This window comes from Podarcis melisellensis (assembly GCF_964234715.1).
Source record: "Podarcis melisellensis genome assembly, chromosome: 3".
Taxonomy (NCBI): Eukaryota; Metazoa; Chordata; class Lepidosauria; order Squamata; family Lacertidae; genus Podarcis; species Podarcis melisellensis.
The window spans coordinates 31,279,156-31,303,831 of record NC_138530.1 but is presented as its reverse complement, the minus strand read 5'-3'; the positions used below and the strand labels follow the sequence as shown (position 1 = coordinate 31,303,831).

The 24,676-nt window shown below is 39.8% G+C and overlaps 1 protein-coding gene across 6 annotated transcripts in view; it reads left to right on the top strand.

Moving 5' to 3' along the window:
- The window catches only part of ENAH (ENAH actin regulator), a 70,567-nt gene that overhangs the window by 32,183 nt on the left and 13,708 nt on the right, over positions 1-24,676 (top strand). For 3 of the 6 annotated variants that reach the window (XM_081903905.1, XM_081903904.1, XM_081903900.1), the window contains exons 1-5: positions 1,659-1,762; positions 7,089-7,254; positions 11,225-11,402; positions 14,269-14,353; positions 24,264-24,619. In XM_081903905.1, coding sequence (XP_081760031.1) covers positions 1,674-1,762; positions 7,089-7,254; positions 11,225-11,402; positions 14,269-14,353; positions 24,264-24,619 — 874 coding nt within the window. In that variant the 5' untranslated portion in view covers positions 1,659-1,673. Of the gene's footprint in view, positions 1-1,658; positions 1,763-7,088; positions 7,255-11,224; positions 11,403-14,268; positions 14,354-16,337; positions 16,486-24,263; positions 24,620-24,676 lie in introns of those variants that run through there. The other 3 variants (XM_081903902.1, XM_081903901.1, XM_081903903.1) reach the window with 2 other exon arrangements.

Sequence of the window (24,676 nt, the reverse complement as noted above, 5' to 3'; positions counted from 1 at the left end):
TAGATCACTGCCAGCTTTTTATTGTGGGAGTAGATCGCAGTCTCTCGGGAGTTGAACGTCCCTGACATATAGTAATAAAATTTCCTGCACTATTAATACTTTAATTCATAAGTATTTTTAAATGCTAAAAGTAAAACTAAAAATAGCCTACTTGATGGATTGCATATTGTGCTCATATTCAGACGCCCATGCAAGTTTTGATGTCACAAAAAATGAGTACTTGCCTCAAGTAGCTGTCATGTGCTATGATGACCCATTGCTTTCTTGCAGCCTAAGGACATCTAGTGATCAAAGAGGGCAGACAGTTCTGCCCAAGACTAGGCCAGTCTTCCAAAACTTTGTGCTCTGTATCTGGCTGGGGTTGATGGGAGTTTGTTTATTTTAAAGCATTTCTAGGTGGGGCCTGCTAAAAGTGGCTTACAACAATAAAATACAACATACAGAAAAACATGACTCTACAAAAGGAATAGAATTGCCCCCCAACCCCCCAGAAAATCCAGTAGAACAGCAGAGAATAGCCATAGTCCAAACAATAAAACATCGCTTATGGAAGGCAAGTAAGAAAAAAGTTCTTTCAAAATCCTTGAAGCCAGGGCATTTGATTGCTTTTCGACTGAGAGGTACTTCCAGTGTCACAGGGTCCCCATGTAAAAGGGCCCTCACCCTTATGTCCAGTAAGATCCTGCCAGGTGGTCTGATCATCTCACCGGCAATGTCTGCATTTTGGACCAACTGCAGTTGCATTCTAAAGCAGCTGAAGTTTCAATAAAATCATTCCATCAAAGAAAAACAACAAAAATTTCAACAGCAAGGACATTCTTATCAAGTAGGCCGTCACCCAGCTTGTCATATTCCCAGCAAATGCCTGGGATAAAAGATGAGTTTTATTTTGGTGCTAAAAGGAGGTTAATGATGACCTCCTTTTAGACCTCACGGAGGAGAATTCCACAGCTAGGGAGTCCCAACGCAAAAGGTTTTGCTCTTGGCGAACCTCCCTCACATGGAGAATGCCCTCAGATGAAGGGTCCGGATAGGTTCGTATTGGGAGAGGCAGTCAAATATATATTGTGTATTTTAATTTCTTGCGGATCGAGTTGCATTCAGTAGGACTGTTTCGGTGTAATCTCCCATATGAAGGAGCGATGTTGAATGATTTCTTTGGAGAAATACCATGATTAAACAGTTGAGGAACGATTTTGCAGGAGTAGGACCTGTCTGTGCTGCTCTATTTTTTATGGTATTTTTAACCTGCCCTTAAACAGAATTGCTGGGATGGATGCATTGTGCTCATCGATCTTTTCTGCACAACCTGTGAAATCTTCCATGCCGATTTTCTGCTTGTATTCCTTCATAACACTTTATGCAGAAGAAAATGCCCTTGCCTGAATGCCTGTGATAGTTACTTTGTAGTAGCTTGATAAAAGTTTCTCCAGTTGAGTCCTGCATACACTTCACTGTTACCTACTACATTTAGAGAATGAGTTCAGGAAGGAAAAGAATTATAGCATATGGCTAAGATTTCAGTGGCATGTTTATTTTAGGGACCAGTTACATTCTTGCAAGACTACTCTCTGACTTAATTAGAAATTGGGACATTACTTCCAAGCTTCTAGTCTAGTTGAGCACTCAAAAGTCTTGAGAAATACCCATTGCGGGGGGTTATACATTTTACTATGAGAATTTTAAGATTGTCTGACAAAGAGCAGCAAACCATGAAACTGGCAGATATACCCTTGGCTGTGCTCCAGCTGCCTGTAGCAATGTAAGTACACACCATAGCTCTTGCTTGTGATAAAACATACAGAAATTCTGCTTCTGAAAGATAATACAAACTTTTAAATTAATTTAAATTGTTGTTGAAAAGAGGTTGATCTCTTTCTGATAACAAGAAATTAATTGTTGCACGTAGTTTTTTATATGTAGCAAACTATTTTTAGCACGAATAGCTTGAGCACTACAAAACAATTAACAAAATAAGAATTAAAGGTACATTTGGAAGATGTTCCTGCATATGTGACTTTCTGACAGACATAAGGGAGTGACTGATATCCCACATGAAGCGTTTTCTCCGAGTACTTGTAAGATAGTTATATTTATCCTTTTGAACCTTTTAGGATTAATGGTGAAAGTCATTCTTTACTGAACAGTACTTGAACTGCTCAGGTACTACTCGTTTTCTTATTATTAGGATAAACAGAAAGGTTGATCTGGTTTCTCCTTGCATCATAGATAAAATGTTTTTAAACAAAAAACAAAAATGGGCTGTGTGCCAAGAAAAGGTTTTTGTACCAATATAATTTTGTATCTTAGTTGCTTAAAGCATGCTGTTTTCCAAAAACATTTTAAAAGGGGAAAATGAGTCATTACTGGTTTTCCAAACAAAGTTAGTGTTTAAGATTGAACTGTTACTATCTCAGTAATGCCATTTATAACTAAATCCAAATAAATCTTACATTTAACTAGCATAGTAAATTATTTTGTTAGGAACACAAATCTTCAGTTTATATAACAGTAGCGTAATCTATAACATCATTTCCCTAGAGGAAAAACTGCAACTGAAAAGGCAAAGAAAAAGCGACTTTGAATTGATTTACCCTTTAATAGGGGGAGGGACGCAGGTGGCGCTGTGGGTTAAAGCCTCAGCGCCTAGGACTTGCCGATCGAAAGGTCGGCGGTTCGAATCCCTGCGGCGGGGTGCGCTCCCGCTGCTCGGTCCCAGCGCCTGCCAACCTAGCAGTTCGAAAACACCTCCGGGTGCAAGTAGATAAATAGGGACCGCTTACCAGCGGGAAGGTAAACGGCGTTTCCGTGTGCGGCTCTGGCTCGCCAGAGCAGCGATGTCACGCTGGCCACGTGACCCGGAAGTGTCTCTGGACAGCGCTGGCCCCTGGCCTCTTAAGTGAGATGGGCGCACAACCCCAGAGTCTGTCAAGACTGGCCCGTACAGGCAGGGGTACCTTTACCTTTACCTTACCCTTTAATAGATAAAGTTTGTTCACTGTAAATCATGGGTGGCATTCTACTAAAGTTTAGAGCAGACCTGTAGAAGATAATGGGCCTAACCCAGCTCATTAATTCCTGTGGTTCTACTCTGAGTAAAACTTAATTGAAAACTAGCTCATGGTTCCACAAGACATTTAAAAGGATGTTAATCAACCCAAGACCTGGTCTCCCTCCCATCCAGCAGGGTAATGAATGAGTTGGTCTGATATGTGTGTGTGTGTGTGTGTGTGTGTGTGTGTGTAGTGTATAAAAAGGATTCAAAGCAGGAGTTAGGGGGGAGGCTCCAACAAACAATGCACACCAGTAAAATACTGCATTTTCTCCAATACCTCATTTTGATACACTGTGCATTGAAAGCTCTCAGTTATTGTGCTTGCACATTTTGATTTAGTTCTCAAACTGCAATTCCCTCTGGAAAAAACTAGTTAAGTATTCTTGTCTTGTCTAGCTAGGCTTCATGTTGTCTATTGGTGACGGTGCAAATACTCTAGGGTTATTGATTTGGTTTTTCTGTTTATAGCATGAAGAGACTAAATACCTTTGCAATAAATAACACAGCTGACATACATTGGTGTACTCTAGAAACAGCCTTAACTAAAATAACTTCTACTTTGTACCAAGTATGGACAGGGGTATAAAGTCTGAGTAAGGCAAGTGGCATAATCTGTGTTTTGCATCCAATATCTGCATCAGAATTGTGACGGAGATATCACTAACGTGCCCCTAAATGCTTTACCACTGAGTATCTGCTTAAGATCTTAAATGCCCAAGAAACCAACCTAGTCAACATGGTGAGCTCTTTGGTCAGGATCCAGCATTTAACATTGGAATGCAGTTTGCACATAACATTAGAAAATAACTATGGTTTAACACAGATTAGTAGCAGGCTGGTACCCACAGCTTAAAAGGCTTCTACAACAAACCACAAGCTCTAGCTGCTCGCTTATTAGTGCAACAGAGCTGCTACATTTGTGTTGGTGGGTGATCTGGACTAATTCTGTGCAGGTTTATTTCAGTAAGCCAGTTAAATATGAAGAGATGACTGTCTTGCTGCAAGGCTGCTATATAAAACAGGTTCTAGTTTTCTAGGTAATATCCTAAGTCTTCATAAATAACCCCAATCCAGGTTAATTTGTGACCTCTTTTTCCTCCACCAACACTTTAGTTTTTACTTGCTGAAATCCTGTACCCACTTATCTGGGAATAAGCCCCTTTGAGCACACTGGGAGTTACTTGTGAGTAGACCATGTATAGGATTGTGCTGTAACAAATGTTTAAAGATAGATTAATGTAGTTTGTGATAGAGAAAGGACTTCACTCTTGATGTTCATAATGTTCATCTGTGCACTGACTCTAGTGCTTGTGTTCTCTTAAACTAGCAGACTATCTTCTCATTTTTATTCAACAACCATGAGCTGAGAATGTTTTAGGACTGTGCAAATGGTCTGGTTTCAGTGTACTTTACTGAAGTACATTGACTTAACTTTTCCCAAGTCTTTGAGGAAAGGGCATTGTACACAGGGCATTTCTGTCGGATCTAGAAGTAGGGTTGTTGTATCTAAAAAAAGAGCTATCCAAATAACAGCTGGGAAAGTATGCGTCAAACACCACAAGCTAGTTTGTCTCACTCATGAAGCAGATGTCCTTGCAGTTTCTTTGAGGATGAGCTATGTAGTCATTGTTTTTATGTTTCATTTTTGATATCTGATTCTATTGTATTTTTAGTCCTGTTTTTCCCGTGTCGTGGTGGATGTTTTCTAGCGGGGAAGGGCAGAACTTGAATGGGTTGTTTATACTTCAAGATTATACTGAATAAATGGTTTATACTTAAAAAATAGCTGAATGTGATACTCCCCCCCCCCCCCGGTTTCCATAGAGTAATGTGGTGGTTTTCTAGAAAGAATTTTTTTTTAAAAAAAATTGCTGCCCTTAATTGATACAGCCTGTGTTAACATTTTTATTTAATTTATATTTAGAGAACAAATCAAAACTAGCATTTCATGTTAAATTTATATGCTATATAATTACAAAAGCAAAAAATAGTTGAACTGACATATTTCAAATGTGTATTTAGTGTGGTTTAACTATTATAATGAAACAAATTCAGACAAGTATTTTAAGACATGACAACTAAATATATGGGAAGTTTATACTGCTATTTAAATTTTTGGGGCGGGGGGATGAAAATGCTGAAAACTGCCCAAGGTGTTGTCAACATAAATCTGCAGGTTAATGGCTCATTTGACAAAATATTTGATCCTCCTACAACAGGGGTAGGCAGCCTGTGGGCTGGATGCGGCCCAATTGCCTTCTCAATTCAGCCTGCAGACCGTCCGGGAATCAGCGTGTTTTTACATGAGTAGAATGTGTGCTTTTATTTAAAATGCATCTCTGGGTTATTTGTGGGGCATAGGAATTCGTTCATTTCCCCCCAAAAATATAGTCCGGCCCACCACATGGTCTGAGGGACGGTGGACCAGCCCACAGATGAAAAAGGTTGCTAACCCCTGTCCTAGAAGATAGCAGGGTTTTTTCATGTTATTTTTTCCATATTTTTTCGAATGCATTGTTGCTTTCAGTTTGCTTCATGATATTATGTAGCACTGGAAATTATAATAAAATTTAATAAATAAATATGTAGTAATGAGAGGTGGTGTTCTGAAAAGATTAAAATGCAACTTTTGATTTTAGGTTTGACTAAGAACATTCAGGTTACTTTATAGTTGCTCAGTTTGACTTGAACCCTGGCATACTGAATAATTTCCAGCCAGTCTCCAATACTCAAGTATGTGTTCTGTGTTGGTTGGATAATGCCTCGGATGAATCTAGCAGCTATTTGTTCAGGCCAGTAGACTATGTTAGCAGGCTTTTTAACATTATGCTCCTTTTTGTAAATCCTATTGAGCTGCACTCTGCTTTATGTCCCTTGGAATCTGGGCTAAAAGCCAGATATTCCCAGATTAATAGGGGTCATGGAATGTTTGGGTAGTTATAAATGGAAGAAGAATCTGTGCTTTGAAGTTGCAGGTTGAATAGGTCTGGTTCACGTATCATATTAAACTTTAGTTTAAAACAAACCATGATTTAATGAGAATGAGCAGTATACTGCTACACAATGTTCAAAGGTTCCTGTGGCATCCCATTTTTTCCACCACAAATTAAAGAAGTCACAGTCTGTTTTGTTATGTTGTCCAAACCTGGGGCTGTTGGTTTGTTTCCTCCAAACAAGTCATAAGTGGTAGCCAAGGTTTCTTACTGGCTAGCGTTTTGTGGTTTGCTTGAGGAAACAAAACATGGAACCTTTGTTCTGTTGGCACGACAAACCAGATTAGAGCTTGTTTCATCCATTGTGCAATAGGAGGGAGGGGGAGCTCTGTGAGCAGCATGCACTAGCATATTGAACATTCAGATTAAACCATGGTTTGTTTTAAACAACTGTGGAGGCCTACCTGTATTTAAAAATAAATAAATCAAGAGAAGCCTAATAGTTAAAAGCAAGGATGCTTACTGAATCTCTGTTGGAAGAATGTTTCATAACTTGGGACCAGTGTCACTAAATACTGAACTTCTTGTTGAGTCCGGTCAGGCCTCTAACATGGGGGTGGGGGGAATAACTAGCAGTGCTACTCTGGATGATCTCAGTCATCGAACTGGGATATAAAGGCTTAGGCAGTCCTTAAGGCACTGTGAGCCCAAGTTGTTGCTGTATTTACAATGTTTATTTTCATTCATTTTAAAGTGTATTTATACCAATTTAATAGTATAAGCCATTTTGTGAAGATTTGTGCTTTGAAAAGTGGGTTAGAAACGTATGAATTGCAAGATTGGATTATTATTATTATTATTTTAATGACATAAATTGGTCCACCGTGGTCATCCCTCCTCTTCCCCTATTCAGAAGAATTAGATGAACTGTTTGGAAACAGTGTCTGATTGGACTAATGAAACTATGTATGAACGTTTCAGAATGGGAAATGAGTGGTAGAATGTTGCCTTTGTTTTGAAAAGGTGTTTCCTTTCATATAGGACATTTAACATCACTTGTTTTTTTCCTTCTAATAATTTGTTTTCCTTTGTTTTAACAGTGAGCAGAGCATCTGCCAAGCACGGGCTGCTGTAATGGTCTATGATGATGCTAATAAGAAGTGGGTACCAGCTGGTGGATCTACTGGATTTAGCAGAGTTCATATATATCATCATACAGGCAACAATACATTTAGAGTAGTTGGCAGAAAGATTCAGGATCATCAGGTAAGTGATTAAGCTCAAGTAATTAAAATGGCCTTTTATTTTAGTTGGTCAGATGTAAATGTTCTCTTACATTGATGAAAAGAGATGAACTTTTGGATCAACCTCAGAGCCTTTAACTTAATAGAATAATGGGACAGTCAAACATGTCAGAGGCTTTCAGAAGATTTTCACCACAAATCTACATTTTTATCGATTGTCTCTTTTACCAAAAAATAAATAATGCCAACTGAGTGGAATTATCTGAGGGGTTTGGAATGTAGAGTCCAAAGAGTTGGTGTAGGTGAGATCAAAGTTTCATTTATTGATTTAACAAGCCAGCTAGTTCCTAATCACAGTTTCAGATGGAGAAGAAGCTAGGATTATTATATTTTTACATCATGCCACTTAGAAAATAGCAAGGGTCCCTCATCGTACTCACCCTCACAGTGTGATTTCTTTGTGAACTATACAAAAGTCCCAGTCTGCTTAAGCCGAAAGGATTGCATTTGTGACTTCAACATTCTGATTTTAAAAAACCAATATTAGTACAGTGGTACCTCAGGTTAAGAACTTAATTCGTTCTGGTGGTCCATTCTTAACCTGAAACTGTTCTTAACCTGAAGCACCACTTTAGCTAATGGGGCCTCCTGCTGCCGCCGCACCGCCAGAGCACGATTTCTGTTCTCATCCTGAAGCAAAGTCCTTAACCTGAGGTAATATTTCTGGGTTAGCGGAGTCTGTAACCTGAAGCGTATGTAACCTGAGGTACCACTGTATGTGTACTGCTTACCTCTTGAAGGATCAGGATATCGGGGACTTACAAAACAGAAACATTTGTTGCAGCAGATTCATGGCTGAGGAGCCGAATGTATGTAATTGATAATGTTTTGAAGACAAAATGAAGATCATCATGCAAATCTTTAGTGCAGCTGCACCTGTAATACTGTGTAGAGTTCTGGTTGCTTCACCTCAAACAGAATATTGTAGAGCTGGAAAGGGCTCAGTAAGGGGCAATCAAAATGATGAAGGGGATGGAGCAGACCCCCAAACCTCACCAAGAAGTGGACTGACCATGACAACGAAGTGATATTCACCACCACCCCGTTTCCAGACAACCTCCCACACCATATGGAGCAAAGACTAAATCAAGGCTATTTCCTGCTCTCTGCATTGGACCCATGACCACTTGAGACAGGCCCATGGTTGCCATGGAGGCAATGAACTCCCAGACTGGACCTGAGGCATGCTCAGCATGAATGTTGAAGTCACTCAAAACCACAGAACTGGGGTTCTCCAGCATCACACTTGAGACATGCTCAGCCAGGGAGGCTGATGAGCAGCAGGGTAGGCAGTACAGCAATAGCGCCCTTAACCGGTCTCTTTGGCCCAGCGTCAGATGCAGACCCTCTAGTGCTGCTCCAAGGAAGGTGGTACATGATGGTGGTATGTGGATAGTCTCTCCATTCTGGGCTGATGTCGCACCAAGTACCTGGGTGGGCAGAGCTGAGTCAAATTGGCCTACCCGGCTGCCCCACCCAGGTCTTGGTGAGACCCAGCCTCAACCAGGTCAGCCTGCTGAACCACACTCAGATCATGGATTAGCATTCATTGCGAACTGACCTGGTATCCAGCAGAAGAACCAGCAGACTGAAGGGGACAGTGTTAGATTATCCATTGATGCTACGCTAAGGGGGAGTTTAATGAGGAATATCAGGCACAAATACCTGTCATCATCCCTTCAACATCTCATTCTGTAATGCCTACCCTTCCCTTCGATCACCTTCTACTCTGATATCCTTCCCTCAAGACATATCCTGTATGTGGAACACTCTGCAAAAGTAAAAGTAACAATACACATTTTATCATGCCACCAGGCCATGCAGACATCAATCCACAATAGGTCACATGTACAGCCCACCATAAAGATGTCAAGCCACAGCTGAGAAACAGAACAAAACCATCTTGTACGGGAATCCCACCCCATCTCTCACCTGGGATATAAGCAAGCACTGCAGATGGACCATAAATAGACACCAACAGGTGCTGTAATGAAAATATTGTCATTCAGCACTCATTGGTAAATAGTAACTGGCCCTCAATAAAGAAAACTGTAAAAATTCTCCATCTGTTCCTATCAGCTCATCTAATGTATAAATCCCAGATCTAGCCACTTCTTCCATAGAAAGAATTATCTTTAAATCAGGGTTACCCCATGAAGTTAATTTAACTATCAGCATATGGATCAAATTATAGCCGGCAAGCCAGCATACACAGTGACTCCCTAGTTGCTGAAATTGGTGATGTATAGACTGCAGCACCACCCATCCCAAAAGAGGTATTACATGAGTCACCTCTCAAATTGCCCATGCTGGGGGTACTTCTAGAAAAAGAAACTTGCTACTTGTTTATGCCTTGTAGTATAAAATAAAATATGGAAAATTAAATCATCTTTCCATTTTATTATTTTAAGTGATATACGAGGTGGTGAATTACCCCAAATAAACATCAGAAATAATACATTAAACTTCTGAAAATATGCTTGGAAATTTGTTGACAAATACCGCTAAGAAAAATTATTGTTCATGGCAGTACATCTTAAATGTGTTAACTCTACCCCTAAGTGCTAAGTTTAAGTAGTGCCTGATCTCAGTTATGAACCTATTTAAGCTTAATTTAATGATTTGAGAAATATCTGTAGAAACCAAAATCCCTAGTGAAAATGCTTAGTGAAAGACATACACAGCAGGCAATTTAGACTTGCCCTCTGGCATTCTTATTTTAACCACTTTATTGTTCATCCTGGAATCTGACTAAACTTATCCATTGATCTGATAAATTCTGATATAACTGTTTCAGGCCTGCTAACAAATAGTAGCAAATCATCTTCAGACAAAGCTAATCTAAATTCCACTTGCTCATGCACAAAGCATAAATCTTTCTGTTCTGTCTAATTGCATATGCCAACGGTTCCAAACATAAATCAAAGATCAATGGAGAAAGAGGACATAAGAACATGGGAATAATAGTCTCTGTAATCTATCCCCAAGCCTTTCCCCACAGACAAATCAAGTGACACAAAGGCAGCTCTCATCTGCAGGTGCTGCTTTTCTTCCCTAGCCCTCTTCTATAAGGTAAAGGTAAAGGATCCCTGGACAGTTAAGTCCAGTCAAAGGCGACTATGGGGTTGTGGCGTTCATCTCGCTTTCAGGCCGAGGGAGCCGGCGTTTGTCCACAGACAGCTTTCCAGGTCATGTAGCCAGCAGGACTAAACCGCTTCTGGCGCAACTCTTCTGTACTGCCCAATTGGCCCAGCACCTGTTTCCAATGCAAGATCTCACCTGGAGCTACGCTCATTGGGGCAGGAGGGTGGAAGAGAAGGGATACTGTGTTACACCTAGCCCTCTGTTCTAGTCAGAGAGGGTATGCCTGGTACTGGGGCATATATGTACCTCTGCCTTTTTTTAAAAAATAAGGGGAAAATCCCGAATGAAGTTGGAACTATGAGAAATACGTGTCTGAATGAATGAGTCGCAAGAGGAGTTGTACTTAGCATTTTCTTCCATTTGTGCACATAGTTGCTCATTAACTGCCTCTTAAGTTTCTTCTCAGCCCATTTCTATTAATGCTAAACAATAGAGTCAAACGCTGTGAAATATATTTATTTAACGACCGTTTACGCATTTTCATTGGGAAATTACTGCTTTATAATATATTGGGGGGTGTGTGTTTTTTTAATTATTATTTGGAGTGACCTAGCTGGCACTGCAGGGTTTTTATGGATGATAATTAAAACAATATAATTGAGGAAAATCAATAGGGAAGGGGACATTTGCTGCTAACAGGAAGTGTATTCCAAGGCATTGGGCCCCTTAGGCAGGACCATAAGCAAATCTCTCGCATTCTTTTGGAACAAGGGGAAGGAATACACATCCATAGGTGAAAATGCTACAAAGCACCTTTAAGCCATAACTATACTTTACTATTTTTTTAGGTGGTAATAAATTGTGCCATTCCAAAAGGATTGAAGTACAATCAAGCAACACAGACGTTTCATCAGTGGCGGGATGCTAGGCAAGTGTATGGGCTCAACTTTGGCAGCAAAGAAGATGCCAATGTCTTCGCAAGTGCCATGATGCATGCCTTAGAAGTGTTAAATTCACAAGACTCTGGTAAGGCTGCTACAGATTTCCACAACATTTTTTTAAATAGTGGCTTATGGCTTATTGTTCAATCTTACTTCGTTCTGTTTATCTTGAGTTGGAGTAGAAGGTCCAGATACATATTTTAACCTAAGCTGTTATCTTTCCAATAGACATGAGTTAGTTAGAAGTAGATGCCTTAATCCTATGACTGTACATAACAGAATGCTGCTATCCTATATGGTGAAGGATTAGCAAATCAGTCTTACGTGCATCACAGTTCGCTTCATGGGTATTGTAGAGTGAGTAATTACTTATATTTGGGAAGAGACTGCAGCAAGTTCCTGTGCAGTATTTCCAGAATTTGTGTTAGGTAAACTACCAGGTGGAATGAAATAAGAACTTCCTCAATAGAGGGTAAGAATCACCTTCAAGAATGCGTAGATGAAACTACAATTTGGATCCACAAACCTTCAGGAAGAGCATTATCTTTATTCCTTAAAATATTGCATTTAAAATATTGTGGCCCTGCTTAGGAAATATATATATTGTCTTTAATGCAAGTATTGTTAGCATTTGTGTGCAATATAACACAATGGGTGATATCCAACTAAGGGTGCCTCTTGAAGCCCATGGCTCTCTACTGTTTGAACCAAGCTTAAAATGATTATGGCCACAAGGCAGCAGAGGTTTAGGGTCAGAGCTTTCTTTCTTGGATGGGCTCCCAGCTGTGCAAAAAAGAACTGTTTACTGAACTCATTTTGACAACTGAAGTCCACATAAACTTTTGAGCATGAAATAGCTTTGGTGTTTTCTTTATTGCGAAGAGAGCTTTGCACAGGTACTATAGGAACAACTGCTAGGCAGAAGATCCAGCAAGTCAATGCATTAATAGTCCAAGGCTTCAGATTTTTAAAACTTAGCTCTGTCAGTCAAAAACAAAGACATCTTAATTAGAAGACCTGCTAAAAATCATTCGTTCCCTGAAATGGCTTTTAGGAAAGACCCAGATTTAATTAATGGAAGCAATTGCTTAAAACATAACATTAAAGTGGTCTCATATTGGCCTTCTGATGGAGCATGAACAGCAAAATTAGAACATGGGTGTTCTCTGTGCCATCTGATGAATGTGAATAAGACCAGCAAGCCGATTTATCCAGCAGTACTTTGAATTCAACTGACCTCTCAGGCTTGAATAACAATGAACTCTAATCATACATTGTAGTGCAGTTGGTTGCATTCCTGTTGCCTTTCAACTATACTGTATGCAAAATGGTTTTTCTTGAAAGAGAGCCAGCCATTCCACCCCTCCCCCTTTTTCCCAGGGCTCTCTGCAACAATGGAGAGACATAGCATTAAGTGACTGATATATTCATCAGTGCTTCACAGTCATCAAACCCCTCAGGGACAAACTAGAAGATACATTAAATATGTGAATTATCTGTTGTTAAAGATTTGAACAGCAGCATATAGCTCTGATCAGTATTAGGGCTGTGGGCAAGGGTTATTTAACAATTTCCTCTGCTATTCAGACAAAGAAAATACTGGTTTGGGGTGGGGATGTTTTTAGTTGGTACCATGAGGTGGGGTGGAATGATTAAAAATCTTGCCCAGCAATCCACTGTCCCCATCTACATTGCTTTTTAATTTAATTTTTGTAAAATATAACATCAAATATGTGACAGCAGGGTGGATACTGATGCACAGAGTCCTATATGGCTATTGTGAGAGTGCAAACATACAGCAGGACTAGTGAACCTTTGGCCCATCAGTCCCAGCCAGCGTGGCCAGAACTCCAGATGGGAGTTTTAGTCAAGCAACATCTGGAGGGACAAAGTTTCACCAGTCCTGCTATATAAGGTTGCCATCTTTGTGAGTCACAAAGCCCCTCTCACCACACTTCATGGATCGTGTTTCAAGTAAAAAAGATTGATTTTTAAAAGAAACAGGCAGAATAAACATTATCTCAATAAATATGTCAGGTGCCTGAAAAAGAATTGTTTTTTAAAGTTGCATGCAAAATAACTGTCAGAACTAAAACTAGGAGAAAAACCACAGGAGAAAAGGCTCCCTTGTCCTGGAGTAAATACCATATAGAACTTGTTTGCATTTTATTTTGAGGATGTGTATGAGACTGACCTGTAAGTCACCACACAGCACACGATCTGCTATTTAACACGCTGCAGCTGGTGCTTCATTTTGAACTGTTGATCACATATCCTAGAACAATTATTTCTAGCAACTCCTTTACTGATGATGATGAAGATTTAATAAATTTGTTACCTTGCTTTCACCAGAAGGCCTGCAGCTCACAACAATTTAAAATACAATGTTATGAACAGTTTAAAACAAATTAACAGTCATGGGAATGGGGTGGGTCCTAAAAGTATGCAGCTCAGCTGCCAGAGGCCCAGGAAAACTGCGTTATGTAGGGAGGGAATTCCACCATGTAGGGAATGCCGCAGAGAATGTCCTTTTCCAGGCAGCCACACCGAAAACTTTTGAGGGTGGTAAAACTGTCAAGAGAGGATCGTCAGCTTATTCGAGTATAAGCCAAGGGGGGCTTTTTCAGTGTAAAAAATCTTCTGAAAAAGTTGGCTTATACTCGAGTATTTACAGTAATCTTGCTTCCCAAAGAATTGTTTTAAAATTTTGGAATCTTTTAAAGGTTTATAAATATGTGTTTTCTCCACACTCATCATATTCTTGCTGAATATATCAGTTTACATTTTGAAAAGATGTGGAGCAATATTGATGGCGATGCTCAGTTTGTTTTATGTATTTTGTAGGCTATTTGCTGGAAATTTAATAAGTAGTCAGAATTTGAAAGTTGATTTCTTATTGGACTTTACATGTGACTTTTGCATAACAGCTGACGTGTAACTTGCTTTGCTAGGTCCAACGTTGCCTCGACAAAATGCACAACTTCCCCCACAGGTGCAAAATGGCCCATCACAAGAAGATTTAGAAATCCAGAGAAGGTTAGTGTGGTTTTGCATAAAACAGTACTATTATGATGGTGATTGGGCAAGTATTTATGGGGGGGGGGCAGTTATTGTTTGGTACTATGGTATGTATTTTTGTGTTTTTATATTGTAAACCACCCTTTGATCCTTGGATGAAGTGCGATGTAGATATTTAATAAATAAATATTTGTTCATGTGAGGCTTTTCATAATACATCAGAAAGTGCAGCATGGGCTTCTCTGAGTAAACATGTATATTTCCATACAGATTGGCCCATTTTGCATGTGATGCCTAGCCATTGCTTGTTTAAGCCATGGTTTAGCAAGGTGATCAAACAAACCATGATTTATTTCACCAAACATTGGTTTGTTTTCCAGCTGCTCTTGTATCATAGTTTTGTGGTTTGGTTAATGGTGGGTATTGGGTTCACATGTACTGCCAAGACTTAGTTAAAACAAACCAAGGTTCATAAGCCAACCCCCAACCCCAAAATGGCTTCACACTGTGTTTTGTTAGGCTGCAGGGCAAGATGTGTACATTACACAAAGCCATTGTTTAATAAACAGAAATATGTGGGGGTAATTTTTGTGTTGATGTATTTCTTTCTAGAGTGTTTTTTTGTTTTGTTTCTGTTGTAAAACTACATTTTACCAAGGCTATGGTTTACTACTTAATGTTAATGGACCTAATAGAATTATACTTGTTATTATATTGATTTCTTTAACTTTCTGCATTTTGCAGTCTTATATTTAGTGTTAGAGGAAATATATAAAACAATCAATACCAACTTTGAAGTGCAAAATGGCCCACAGGAGCCATTTTTGTAAGAAATACATTGATGTCATCCAGTCAGATATATAGGACAGGCAGCTTTCCCAAGTTGTTCATGCTAGTTTGTTTTTCTTTGGGGTTTTGGGATGATTCCTTGAGCTTAAGTTTAATTTCAACAATTGGAAAAGGTTCATCGGAAAGGTACACAGATGATAACATGTTTAGAAAGCAGACCCTATGAAGCAGTTCTGAAGGAATTGAGTACAGCATACTAAGGAAGAAGAAGACTGAGCAGGGAAAGATGGAATTTAGGTATTTAAAAGGAGATTCCCAAAGGGAACCGCTGGTTTAATTGTATTATTTTCAGCTTTCTTTAAAGTGCTAAAGGCAGCCGTCCTTTATACGCTTATAAGCACCAGAGAACTTAATGGGATTTATTTATAAGATGTCCATCAAGGATAGGCTAAGAACCAAGCAATTATAGGGTACTGATATTAAACATTTTGGAGGGGGGCAGTTCTTATAAGAACACTTGAGCACTGATACTAGCTAATAGACCTGTAAGGGGTGCTTCAGGCATAAGAATATGTTCTAGGGAGACAGGAGGGTGGGATTAAATGATAGCTGGTTGCTGTTATTTCTTTTGTAAGCACGAAGTATGGGTAGTGTTTGAAAGTAAGGAATCAGATTGAGCAGACCAGTGAATCCTATTCTTAGATTGTGCATTTGTTGTACACATACAGCACTTCTCTTAATGTGAAGTAAATATTTGTCAAATGTGGATTGCCTCCTGTTTGGCTATCCCTGCAGCTACTGCCCATGCCAATATGGTGCCCTCCAGGAGCTGTGGACTACCAGTCCCACCCAGCAACCCTTCATGCTGGTCGGGGAGTTGTAATCCAAAAACATCTGGAGGGCACCTCATTGATTTCCACTGTTCTACAGTCTTTCAGGATGGGTGACACCAACACAGATAGCAACAAACAGCTAAAATAATTGCTGGGCTTGTTCAGTTCTAATGCAGTATCCGTTGAATATAATATCCGGAACCCCATTTTAAGATTCTCAGAATAAAAGATCCTAACTGTTGTGTTTAAATAGAGCATTAGTTCATAATATATCTTTAAACGATTCATGATGTTAATATAGCAGCTAGAAGGGGTGCGAATGTCATGAATGTAAATCCGTTGCTGTATCTTATATCAGCTGGTAGCTGATTGAGTTAATATCTATAAATAAAGTAATTACTGCATGCCTATGCTTATAAAGAGGGCAGCTGTAAGAATTAGTATACAGACTTCAGAAACAATGAAAGTGTATAGGCCTCCACTTATCCTTCAGAGGTATGATGGACCAAAGGTTGACCGGCTTCTGCTGTAAGTAATCAGTTTAAATTTTTCCAAAGAAGCTGAATTACTCTTAACCCATTTCCACACACTTAGTGAAAGTCTAGCCAGCCTCATGTAATGAAAGTTAATGAAAATACCTAGAGGTATTACTTTTGAAAATCACTTGAGGGGGATTTGTCTCTATGTAAATTTATAGGCATTTTTGTATCACAGGAGCATTTGAATATGGGTATATGTAACCAAAACAAGTTTTTTAGCTGTGCGTACAGCAGCATTCTGCTCCATATCTTTTAAAAATAATAGACTAGATCTGGGATCTCATGAGCACTTCTCACCCTCAGGCAGCTCCAGGTGCCCACTGTGCACCCTTTCCCTTCTAATTTTTATTTTTTAATTTTACAATTAGATAGGTTCTTTGAATTTATTGGAGTGACTGCCTGTTCTGTTTTGGGTGGGGGGAGCTTGTCTGTGTTTAGTGGGTATTTTGCCTGTTTTTTGTTTTGTTTTGTTGGAAGGAAGGGGAGGGTTTCTGAGCATTGCTAGCTTTTCTTTTGTGAAATGGGCATTTTGTGGTGCTTGTGACAGTTTCTTAGATTTTCAAATGTGCCCCCAGGCCCCAAAACATTAGGAACTGTTGAACTAGACTGATATCCATTTGATAATATAGGGTAATTTGGAAAATGTACGATTTGGCTGATGATTCTAATCCATGCTTTTGAATGTTTGTGATGAGGCTGTAAATAAAGATGTTTTGGTTACTGTGTGATTTTAAATTCCTAACCTATCCTGCAGTGTTTTTTTTTAAAACAACTTTAGTAAACCAAACTAGCAAATTTCAAAATAGTTTTTGAATGACTTTTAAGACACCAGAGTGACTTTAATCTTTGAAGAGGTTGATTACACTTTTGCCCAGAAAAATCAACGCAGACTCTATTTTTAGGTAGTCTTCAAGCTCTTAAATAAGCTTTCCATGTGTGACATCTCAAAAGCGCTTTCAGGTGATCAGGCAAGAAATATTTGTTGACTAGTGGAGAGTGTGTGTGTGTTGGTACTCTCATGCTGTAGATGAGGCAAAATCACTGAAACTTATGTGTGTAGACAGGTACAGTAACAAAGTAGGTTAGGAACTTCTGTAAGCTTGCTTGCTAGTTTGGTTGAAGTTGCCTTTGTTAACTTCTTTGAAGGTCCTGAATTCAGTAACATGCCAGTATTTTCTACAGCAGTTTGCTTAAAGGCACATAAGGGGAAAAACGACAACTCCAAATGGGCAATGCCTTCATTCGGACCAACCCAAAAAGTAATAAAAAAAAGTGTCAAACTTTCAAGTTCTCCAGAATACCGTTAACTGTAAGATGTTGCAGAAATCCAGGTCTGGTGGGATGTGGAAAAGGTTTTGTTTTTTTTAAAGGCTATACAGTGGTACCTCAGGTTACATATGATTCAGGTTACATACGCTTCAGGTTACAGACTCCGCTAACCCAGAAATAGTGCTTCAGGTTAAGAACTTTGCTTCAGGATGAGAACAGAAATTGTGCTCCGGCGGCGCGGCGGCAGCAGGAGGCCCCATTAGCTAAAGTGGTGCTTCAGGTTAAGAACAATTTCAGGTTAAGAATGGACCTCTGGAACGAATTAAGTACTTAACCAGAGGTACCACTGTATGTTGTAGCTATTAGGCAAGCTTGTAAACTTAGTTCCAGAATGGGGATTGGAGGTTCAGTTTGTCCCTTTCCAGGTACTACAGATAAAGTATGTGCCTTCCACTTAACTACTAGAATAAAGCAGTCATGGCTGTTTTCCACATTGTTTAAGAAAATAAAGTCTGGCTTGTAACCTAGCAATGCAACTTGATAACTGTAGCACCCTAGGCGAGATATGCTCATCTTGCAGTCTGATTAAGAGTTTTCCAACTCAAAGGTTTGCCACATTTTTGTGACTTTTTGTTGATCCTAATAAAGATTAATCAGTTGTGGAGTCAACAATAGTTTAAATTACCATTATGCATTGTACTTGAGCATGCCTTTGGAACTTCAGTTGGTCCAGTATAGGGTTGAAAGGTTGTTAACTAGAAGTCAACATTTTGAATATATTTTATAATATTTTATCAGTTCCACTCTTCTAGTCCATTTCTGGAACCAATTAAAAGTGCTGTTTTTAACTTTCAAACCCATAAATGGCTTGGAGCCAGTTTACCTGAAACATTGGCTCCTCCCATATATACCTCAACAGTGAAGTTGCAGTGTCAATGCCAAGTGATACCTGAAGGGTGACTATGAAAGGAAGGGCCTTCTCTCTGATAGCATTCCAGCTGTGGAGCACTCAATCTCTGCCATGATTCCCACCACACCTCCCCAGTTCATATAATAATATGACAGTTTTTATGTACACTACCCACAAAATTTTTGGTTATGGGCAGCATGGAAATATTGTTGCTAATATAACAATAACTTCTAGTATATTTTAGGAGTTAGCATGGTATCCTTCTTAGTACTGATAGGTAAGGAAGATTCCCACTGTGCCATTGTGTCTAGAATATTTCAACACTGACAATATAAAACCAGGGAAAACAGTTTGTATTCTTTTCATGCAATAAAAGATTAAAGATCTGCCAAGCTGATATTTTAAAGGGATATTAAAAGCAAATGAGGATCAGCTTTTCAAGTTGTAAATGCTTTTCTTCTGAAGTATGAATTTCCTTACTTGGCTTTTGGGATATATTAGCACAGTTTGAGTATAATGCAGCTAAAAGATTGTTTAATCATGAGAATAGGTATTTTAATTAACCTGAACTAGCTATTTAATCAAGAAAATAAATAATTGTAAAATGTTAAATAAGTTTTCCATTTTTAAAAAGTTACTCTACTTCCATTCCTTAGGAATCTGGGACAGGAATTTATTTTTGCGTTTTTAAAGAAGAGAAAAGTAGGACACCAAAAGTAGCTTTAGTGACTTAAAGAAAAAAGAAGCAGAAAGAAACTGTTTTTTTTTATAGAACATTTTTATCACCCTTTCAGCATTGGTCAAAAGAAGGGTCAAGCTTTTACAGTGGAGACTCCTCGGTTTACCCTCCAAAGCCAAGGTCCAGTCTTTGACCCACAGTCATTATTAATACATTTCCACCTACCAAGAGGCTTCCAAGATGCTTCTGCCCATCTTTTCTGCTTAGCCAATCAACAAAGTCACTACCAGCAGGTCCCACCTCTGTCTCTAGCACCTCCATTCCACAGAAATGGCTTAGTTAGGGTGGTGGATTATTTTGCTCATTCCTCTCCCATTTTTTTCTCCGCATGAAGGCAATAAAAACCCCAAAGATTTATAGCTGGGGGACAGGGAACTGTGTATTCCTTCTGTGGGTGTTCACAAGCCAACCAGAGCCATGTACATTTGTACCTTGGAAGCTGAACAGAATCAGTTCCAGATGTCCGTTCGACTTCCAAGGTGCAGCTTCTGATTGGTTGTAGGAGCTTCCTGCAGCCAATCGAGAGCCCCATCAGATGTTCGGCTTCCAAAAGAAAGTTCGCAAACCGGAACACTCACTTCCGGGTTTGCGGCGTTCTGGTCTGGAACCAAAACGTTCGACTGGTAAGGCATTTGTCAACCAAGGTACGACTGTATTCCTCTTGGGTGTGGTCTGCAGCATGTGCCAGAGAGAACTATACATTTACGTTAGAAGCCTCGTTTACACATATTTTTGTCTGTGTGTGTGTCAGTGGGAGGAGAGCAGTAGGATACCTTCCTGGCTTTGTCCCTACGGCTTTGTCGCCGCCTGTATTTTCTTTGGATCTTCCTCCCCTCCCAGTGTCTTCACTAAGGAAAAGCAGGACATTCTGGGATCAAATCAGAAACCAGCTTTTGTAAATCCGGGACTGTCCCTGGAAAATATGGACACCCGGAGGGTCTGGTAACCTGAAGTATACTTTTAATCATGTTTTAAATTGCAGATTGTGTTATGATTTTAGGTTACAGTTTTAAGTGTTTTGCCTTGCTTTGGGAGACACCCAGAGACCAGTTCCGGGACATGATGCAGTTAATAAATTAGTAAATAAATTAATTTGATAAATGAAATTCAGTTAATATATTAACCCTCTTAACCTGTGCGTGAGTGGAAAAAACACTCTAAAGAAAAAGGTAGATTTATGAGATTAGCTGTGTTGTTCCTTAACTGCAGGGGCAAGCCTAATCACTTTTAATTGATTCTGCATTATTGTGAAGGGAATTTCACTATCCTACATTTTTTCCTTACAACACTTTAGGGTTTGAAATCTTAGGAAGTAACTGAAAAACTGACAGGCTTGGTTGCATCCAACTTTTACAATAAGATGAGTTACACTTAACTGAGTGAGGCTTTCCCCTGTCGTGTTGCAGCCTCTTACACTGCCAGGGAAATGGAATTTCTTCTGAAATGGCATGAGATGCAACAGGGGACTGTAGAAGGAGGGGGAAACTGGCTTATATCAATCAGGAACTTCCCTTCTAGATTAAGGGAAGGCTTTTCCACTCATCCTGTTTCTTCATTGGATCCATGCGTAGGGTTCTGTTGCATTTGTATCCTAACCTTCCTCCAAGTATCTGAGGGTCATTCATTCTTACTTAAACAATATTTGAGGTAAGTTTAGGCAGAACTAGCCCACCAATCTTAGGTCAGTCGAATGCTTGTGTTTATGGAGAGATGCATCTTTTAAACAAAGGTAAATCATTTCCCAAAGGGAAAACAGGAGATGGGTAAATTAATAGAACCTCAGCTGGAACAGTCTCTTCCTGCTAATTAGCTAGCTTGGAGGTTGTTTTCCACATGAACTGAAGCTAAATCTATGGTTTTATAATGCATGTTCGGGGATATGGCAGCAATAACTTAAACATTAATTGGAAATTTAAGCACTGAATTAACAAGATGACAGGATAGGAGTCTTAATGAATGGACTTGGGGAGTGCTGATGCTGCAGAGTTGTTGAAACTAAGCAGGTGTGAATGTAGTCAGTCACCTTGTGACTATAATAGTTGAATATGATACTTTCCCCTTTTATCTTCTGCAAAAATCCAAAAAGAAAAGTTACTAAGGCAATTAAAGTTGTAAGTGCTGTTATTCTATATATGAGAAGGGTCATTGTGATTCCAAGTGAGCTGGAGCAAAATTTAAAACTGAAAAAGTTTAAAATGCACCGATTAAAAGGGAACAAGTTAAAACTAGCTAAATTGGTTTGGGGACTGAGGCGAACTACAATGAAGAATGATACAAATGTGTGGAAGCTGTAAATCTCTACTGCCCTCTGTTGGGTGATCCTTCTGATGTGAAGTAAACAGAGCTTGCTTTTCAAATCACTTCTGTGAGGTATCCAGTGATTCACAAGGTTTGCTGTAAAGGGTTCAGTTTTCAGTGGCTTGGTGCTAAGAATTGCTGCTTCAGGAAATTGGTGTATATGGTGGTGCACACTGCTGCACAGAAATTACGATTGCAAGGATGTTGAACCAGCATTTTATATGCAAACACTCCTAAAAATCTTTAAAATTGTGGTGCTGCTCGTGAGTTGTTTTATAAAGGGTAGTAGTTACCAGTCAACTTTAGAGACTGGCTTGGATGTCTTAGTGTTATCTTCACATGTATCACTTTCTTATCTATGATCAGTTTTGTAATGGCTGCATCAGTTTGCTGTAGTATATTTTGAGAAACAGGGGCATGCATCCGTGTCTCTCTAAGCATGGATATCAGGACCTCAAATGTTATATAGAAAATAGTCTTTAGCAAAAAGAGAGAGATTAATTAATTTATTAACAATGTATGTGCATCATCAGGCAAAAAAAGATGCATTATTCTGAGTATTTTTAGCCATTGTTTCAGTAAGCAACAAAAGGGAACAAATCTCTGCATTGAAAACCCCTTTCCTGTTCCAAAGTCATTATCAGGCCAGTTAATTTCCGGCAAAAAAGAAAGTGCTTTCTTCAGTGGTCCCAGGATATTCCGATATGCTGTCATGACACTTTGTAACCATTTTTTTAAAAAAAAAATCAATAAGAACCTTATCTTTAGGGTGTGCTATATTCACTTCAGATATGCTGCAGGGGAACGGAATCTTAGCATGTCTGTAAAAACAGGAAATAATCTATTTAAGAAACACACACCCCAAATTGGCTCAACAATGGATGCTCCCAAGATGTATGCATGAAATTATCACCCATTACCCCATACTCACTACAACTAACTTGAGTGGTTTTATATAATTTACATCTTTGTGGCAGTAAGGTGTTACCTGTGTAATATTTTATATAGCTTCTCTTGTGCTTGCAAGACTACGTCATGTGGGACTCCGGGTCCCTTCCAACTCTACAATTGTATGATTCTATTACTGTATTCTATGATTTGAGCTCCGCCTAGTGGTAGCAGTCAGAGTTTGCCATTTTAAGACATTCTGGAGCTCTCCTCCCCTCACGGACACAATCTAAAATTCTTCCTCAGTGCTGTAGTAGCATTTCCACCCCCAGCGCAAAGTTTTGTCAGCTTTCCACTGTCCACCCGTTACCTTCTTCCTTTCTCCTGTCTTTCTGCCAACTAAGAAGACCTGACATTCCCTTGAGGCCCCTGAAAGCCTATATTGCCACAACTAAAGCTTCTTGTCTGTCATTCTTATTCCTTGCATAGGGAAGTTTCTAATTCCACCTTCGCCAGGTGGACTAGGGCCTGCATCACTCTGGCATGTAACTGCCTCATTTAAAGCCTACCAAAATTCTTGATTCATTATTTGAAAGCTATCCTAGAGCAGTGCCATGTGGGTAGAAGTAACTTTTTATTATTATTTACGTAAACTTCCTTGGGGATGCTTCTGGATCAACAGGCAAGCTAAAAATGCAAATTAAGTAAGAAGTGGTATGGAGACGATTGTCTGAAGAGTGGGATATAAATTATTACCTGTGGTCAAAATTAACCACGTGTCAGGTGCATTTTGCACCTGGCTATCAACCATTTGCGACCAAGTGAAGGTGCCCAGGTGCCAGGATGGCACCTGACATCTCCACCATCTGGAGGTACATGCCTGGGGATCTTGACTGTTTTCACACACTTAATACCACATCCTGGAGAATTCTGTCAGTTATATTTTATCTGTACAATCAGAATGAATTTCAGGAACCAAAATTATTTTTTCTGTGCAGCCTGAGCAGGAGCAGTGAACAATATTATAGTTAATTATTGTAGCTTGCTCACAGTTGTGAAGAATATTCTTACGTTATGAATGCTCTGTGTCACCATTAAGAAAAAGAGGTCGGAGTCGGCCAACATATACGTGGACTGTCCCTGGATCAAGTGACTTTTCTACTTTTAAGTTCTCAAACTTCTTAACTTTGCTGAAGGTTGTCTTCTGAACTAGCCAGATGTTTAGCTGATAATCAAAAAATAAGACCTCAGAGCCATCTTGCCCCAAAATGGCAAGTAGGTACCGCTCTTGCAGGAAGGTAAATGGCATTTCCGTGCACTGCTCTGGTTTCGGTGTTCTGTTGCGCCAGAAGCGGCTTAGTCATGCTGGCCACATGACCTAGAAAAACTGTCTGCGGACAAACGCCAGCTCCCTTGACCTGTAAAGCAAGATGAGCACAGCAACCTCAGAGTTGTTCGTGACTGGACTTAACTGTCAGGGGTCCTTTACCTTTACTTTAACCTTGGTTTAAGGAACTATTTGGTGTCTAGCTTATATATTTTGAGTTTCCAACACTGATTATTATCTCACACACTGGCTCGCTGTGTATGTTTTCGTAGCCAGGTGGCCTTTAATCTGGTTTTGGCTCTTCATTTTAACACTCCCCGTTTTCCTCTGTTGCAGGCAGCTGCAGGAGCAGCAACGGCAAAAGGAGTTGGAAAGGGAGCGGCTGGAACGCGACAGGCTGGAGCGCGAGAGGCTGGAGAGGGAAAGACTAGAACGAGAGAGACTGGAGCGTGAGAGGCTGGAGAAGGAGAGGCTGGAACGGGAGCGGCTAGAACAGGAGCTCCTGGAGAGGGAGCGGCTGGAGAGGGAGCGGCAAGAGCGAGACCGGCAGGAGCGCCTGGAGAGAGAGAGGCAAGAGCGGGAAAGGCAGGAGCAGGAGAGAGCAGAATGGGAAAGGCAAGAAAGGGAGCACCAGGACCAACTGGAAAGAGAGCAGCTGGAATGGGAAAGAGAAAGAAAACTGTCAAGCACTGGTAAGAATTGCAGTGTGTTGTTTTGAACTGTTAACGTGATGAAATTGATCAAAGTAA